Source organism: Nannospalax galili, unplaced genomic scaffold, assembly GCF_000622305.1.
Source record: "Nannospalax galili isolate Female #2095 unplaced genomic scaffold, S.galili_v1.0 scaffold593, whole genome shotgun sequence".
NCBI classification, from domain to species: domain Eukaryota; kingdom Metazoa; phylum Chordata; class Mammalia; order Rodentia; family Spalacidae; genus Nannospalax; species Nannospalax galili.
In genome coordinates this window covers 828,716-834,539 of record NW_008332686.1, presented here as the reverse complement: position 1 = coordinate 834,539, position 5,824 = coordinate 828,716, and the positions used below count along the sequence as shown (strand labels likewise).

The window sequence follows — 5,824 nt, the reverse complement described above, 5'->3', positions numbered from 1 at the left end:
ACAGTCAAATTGAATTTCCTATGAAATGAATAAAAAAGATGAAGAGAACAGAGTCATTAGTAAAAAAATCCTTTTTCAGAAAAGTGTATAGTTCTTATTAATTTTTTATATTAAAAGCTTAGTGCCTGAGCTGGCAAGATTGCTCAGTGATTAGAGACATTTGCCACCATACATGGTGACCTGAGTTGCATAACTGGGACCTGCAGGATGGAAGGAAAAAAGCAACTCCCACAAGTTGTCCTCTGACCTCCACAAAGAGTACAAACACACACATACAAACCAAAACAATAAGTAAATAAGTAACACATAGATAAATGTGAAAAAATTGAATGCTTAATGCATTCTCAGTTTATCATTTCATATTTAAGTGATGCAAATAGATTCTCCTGTATTTAATAGTGTAAATGAAAGATGTGAGACCCACAGCTTATTGATTTCATTAGAATGTGAAATGAATAAATATTTGATTGTCATCAATTCAGCATCAGTGGTGCCTAGTCCATTGCATTCTTTCTTTTCTGAATTTTTTTTGAAGCCTTTGATGACCAATAAAAACATACCAGTTATATATATATATATATATATATATATATATATATATATATATTCTAATTTTCTTCCATATTTTTAAGCATTGATGTTTGAAAAAACCTTTCAGAAGAAAGTTTTAGAAATATTCATCATCCCAGTCATGGCGGCACACACCTTTAATTCCAGCACTTGGGAGGCAGAGGAAGGTGATCCTCTGTGAGTTGGAGGTCAGCCTGGTCTACATAGCGAGTTGCAGGCCAGCTGAGGCTACAGGAAGATGGTCTCAAAAAGACAAAAAGTAAATAAATAAATAGTCATCAAATAATAGATGTTTGTTGTGTGTATTACATATTGTGTATATTATATATTGTGTGTATTACAAATTGATGTTTCCTAAATTTGTGAAAATCAATAATACTAGAAATAACAATTATCATTTTAAGCCTTTTTATACCAAAATTTGCATTGCCCTTTAATACTTGACTTTACAGCAGTGATTCTCTTCTGAACAATATTAATATTTATCAATAAGTTGCACAGATTGTATATTTTACATATAATTTCCAATATAAACTTTCAAAATTTTGTCTTCATGCAATTTTTAAGATTGTTTTTAGGTTTTATTACATTTAATTTTTTTTGTTTCTGTTATCTTTTGTGAGACAGGTCACCCTGTAGTCCCTACTGGCCTGAAAATCACTATGTAGACTAGACTGGCTTTGGTCTCAGAGTTATGCCTACCTTTGCCTCCAGAGTGCTATAATCAAAGGCCCGTGCCGCCATTCCGTAACTAGCCTGCATTTAAATTTTTAAATAGTATGTTTTCAAATTGCAAATTTGGTGATATTATTCTGCTATTAACTTTCTGTTCTTTGTCAAGAGACAGTGCTTATCTGACTTACATAGAATATATTACTGCTTTCCGTTTTCTCTGGGACTTTAGATTCTGGCTCAAAAGGTGTTCCAAATTGAAACATACCATTATCTATTTAACCTGCTAGGTATCTTTTTCAAAAATTTTTAAATTCTTTTCATTGAATTTTTGTGAATTTAATACAGAACATCTCAATCAATCTTAATCATCTTTATACCCCAGTCCCCAATGGCACCCTCCCCCGCCCCTGGAATCTATACATTCTGTCATTTGTGTTAAGGCCTATTGTATCAAGTTAGTGTCTCCAGACATTCCTCAGTGCAAGTTCATCTACTGAGGTCTAGTCAGCCTATATAGAGTGCCTCGCTTTAGGAAGATCAGCTCTTCCTCACCTAGCAGTAATCAGTTGCCAATATTTCTTCAGCTGAGATTGGGGTCTGCTGTCCTTTTCCCCAGTTCTATGCTGAGTTTTTGTCTGCCTGTGTTTGCATGGGACTTGTGTATGCTGACACCATTGATGTAGATTCATATAAACAGGGTCCCAGGAGCTTATAGGACTCTTATTTCCATATGGCCATGCACCTCCTCCTCAGTTCTTACAATCTTCCCCTTCTTCCACAATGCTCCCTGAGGCCCGGTGGGTGAAGTTTAATATAGGAGTCCTGTCAAAGGATCAGCATTCAGCAGACTCTTGATCTCTATGCTTTGGCCATTAGTGACCTTCTGTGTTCTGGGCCCTCTGTTGTCACCAATCCTTCACATTTTTCCAGTGGTTACTCCATTTCAGTGGTTGGGACTGGATAGGCAGGCAACACTCCACTTCTCAGGGCATAGACATAGCAATTAGTGTTCTGTACACTTAGACTATTGTTTTTGCACATTTTCAATTGCATATTTTATTTCAGAGTTTTGCGTGAAAGATTTTAATAAATATCCTACCAGAAAACAAAATGATAATAAAAATACTTCTATTCATAAAAAGCATTTTATGTCTATCTAAATATGCTGAGCAAACTACTTACTATAGTGTGCAAAATTTCAACTGTAAGCTATTTTAGCTCCACATCAATATTGGAACTGATTACTATATGTGACAAAGACAAGATTCAATTAACTCTGAATATTTTTTAATGTATATCTTTGTTTAATGTTAAATCAAGAGTGAAGTTTATATTTTACTGACACTTTTTTCCTGTCCTAATCTCTGACATTTATAAATGAATTATTTATACTCAAAAATGTATCATCTGATAACATTCCTTGGTGCAAAATCCAGACTTAATACATAAAGTAGGGTAGAGTAATTGGGGAAATCAATTAATCATGTTTATCTTCAAAAAAATCTTTTGACACCATACCTTCCTCATGGCCTTTTTCATCTCTGTATTTCTCAGAGTATAAATGAGGGGGTTGAACATGGGAGCGATGATGGTGTAAAACAGGGCAAATATTTTGTCCCCAGGTAGTGTAGTAGGAGGTCTAAGGTAGGCAAAAATGGAAGGCCCAAAGAATAAGATCACCACAGTTATATGAGAGCCACAGGTAGAAAGAGCTTTGTGTCTCCCCTCTGCTGAGTGATTCCTTAATGAGAACAATATAATAGCATAAGACCCTAACAGGATAATAAAGGTGATCAAGGCGACCATTCCCGAATTGGCTACCATAAAAATACCAGTGATGTGGCTGTCAGTACAAGCAATTTTCAACAAAGGAAAAATGTCGCAGAAGTAATGATCAATTTCACCAAGACCACAGAAGGGCAAGCAGATTATCATACAAATTTGAGAAAAAGAATGTGCAGCCCCACCAGCCCAAGAAGCCAAGATCAGGGCATTGCATCTGGTTCTATTCATGATAACCATGTAGTGCAGAGGCTTGCAGATGGCAACATAGCGATCAAAGGCCATGGTTGTCAGGATTAAGACTTCTATCAGTCCAAAGAAGTGCATAACAAAAACCTGTAACATACAGTTCGTATAAGAGATGGTTTTACTTCCCACCAGAAGATCTCCAATCAACTTGGGTGTCACACAGGAGGTGTAACAGATGTCCATAGATGATAAGTGACTAAGGAAATAGTACATTGGTTGGTTCAAAAGAGAACTGTATCTAATTGAGATAAGGATCAGCAGGTTTCCAGACAAGATGGCAAGGTAGCAGAATAGGAAGAACACAAAGCAAAATACTTGGATGCTTGGGTTAGAAGAAAGACCCATGAGAATGAATTCTGATGTGTTCCTCTGACATTCCATTTATTGTGAACTCTGAAGAAATAATATATATTGAAAAGGTTAATTCAGTGAAAATAATTAAGATATTATCATAATCACATAAAAGCATAAACATATCATAAATGTTACTCTAATCTTAAAAGGTATTTTGGAAATGGATATCTTAATTATATTTGTTGCTATCAATGATAACTAATTTCTCTAACATCATTTTTCTTTTCCTTACACTTTCAAAGATTCTGTCATACTGGTAAGACCAAAAATATACTTCATTAAATTTTTTTAAAAATAACTAATTAATGTAACTCTTTTCCAAAGAAAAGTTCTACAGTTGTTATTCATAGCATTAAGAAGGAGGAGAATTAGGGATGGAGGGATGGCTCAGCTTTTAAGAACATTGGCTGCTTTTGCAAAGGACTTATGTTCAGTTCTCAACATCCACATGGCAGCTAACAACCATCTATAATTCCAGTTCCCGTGGATCCAACACCCTATTCTTGCCTTTGTAGGCATTGAATGAAATGGGTGCACTTACATAGTCAGGGAGAATAATATTATACATTAAATAAAAATAGATAAATATTTAAAAAAATATAAACAGGAAGACAGCATTATGATAAAGTGCAAGAAATTTATTTCATTTACAGTTTTTAATTACAGTCTTTATTAATAATATTGTTTTAAATTTAGAAATTGTTCTCTTTTCCTTGCATGAAACAGAAAAAATCTCTGAATTTTCTTCAGACATGTGTTCCAGGAATGTCCTTTTTAAAACTGTACATCCATTTCCATGCAGGTGTGCATAAAAAGGATGTGTGTAGTGAGTCTAACTACTACCATAGTCATGAGTCCTGAAATTGGGGTCTCTCAGCTCACTTAGATATGACACTGCAACTGTAAACTGTGTGGAAATAATTACACTATTTGAAGATTTCCCTTCATAACAATGACTGTGAGTATTCCACTCTGTGTATTCATGAAAATCTTCAAATCTTTCCTGACAGCATTGTTAGAACAGCTTCAGAGACAATTTCAGGCAAGAAGAATTTTTGTCAGGGAATAAAATGTCATTAAAAAGCTTCCAAGTCATTAAACACATAAATGAAGAAGACTGTATGCTATAACATTAGGGAAAGAAGAAAGAAAATGAATAGAGTAAAATAAAAATAAATGACAAACCATTTTGCAGAAGTGTTTTCTACATATCTGAAAATAGTTGGGTTACATGGATATATAAGATAACCCTATATTTTCTACCATGAGAAATAACATGAATTGAAATGTGTTATTTTTGTTTCAATTATTGATATTTTGATTTTGTATAAAAGATGGTACAAATAATAAATAAGCTTTTCAGATAAGCATGAAATGGTTGTTAATCATCTAGGCTGAAATTTGAGAGTAGTGAATTTTATCTGCATATATTTTTCCTATATTTAACTTTTGTTAATATTTATGATGAACATCATAAACCAAATGCACTTTTATTTTAATTTCCTTGTTGAGCATTCTGTCTTCACTTGCACAATTCTCCGAAATTCTCTACTTCATCATCAATGCAACTATCACTTGTATCCTTCAGGAAAACAGGCAGTTGTATGTGAAATAAAGCTGTGTAATCTATTGTGCTAATGAAATACAAAACCAAGAATTATTTTTTTCCTTGTTCTCTTCTTTATTTGATGAATTGATTAATAACTGTCTAATATCATCTAAAAGTAAACATATGGCTCAATAACTAATTCTGAAATAATTTAAAAAATCAAATGTGACATGCTTCAAATGGGCAATTGCAACAAACAGATTGCAGTCACTGTTTGGCTACAAAATGAAATTCATACAATAGTATTATTGCTACCTGCATAATTTATGAATACCTAAGTTTAAATAGTGAGCATTTTCATACTATCAAAGCTAAGTATAAGAACCAGTGTCAACCTTTCTTAATATCACTGAACAGCTTTGCTTACCCCCCAACATATTATCAGTTAAGTAACGCAACACACTTTATTATGTAATTTTGTGTGTCTTCACTGTGTGCTTTCATGATAATCTTATTTTTGTTTAATTTCAATGAATCTAGAAAGCTTTAGGAAAGTGGTCTTTTGAAAACTGCATAGCTTATCAAAGGTAACAAAGTAAAGACTGATGAAAATGTAAACATCTTATTTCAAAATGTATTTATCCA

The 5,824-nt window shown here is 33.4% G+C and overlaps 1 protein-coding gene across 1 annotated transcript; it reads right to left on the bottom strand.

The window, feature by feature from the left end:
- Positions 1-2,718: 2,718 nt before the first annotated feature.
- LOC103729637 (olfactory receptor 4P4-like) lies at positions 2,719-3,657 on the bottom strand. Its single transcript, XM_008827710.1, has one exon. It carries the CDS (start codon positions 3,655-3,657, stop codon positions 2,719-2,721), a length of 939 nt encoding a protein of 312 aa, XP_008825932.1.
- Between the last annotated feature and the right edge of the window lie 2,167 nt (positions 3,658-5,824).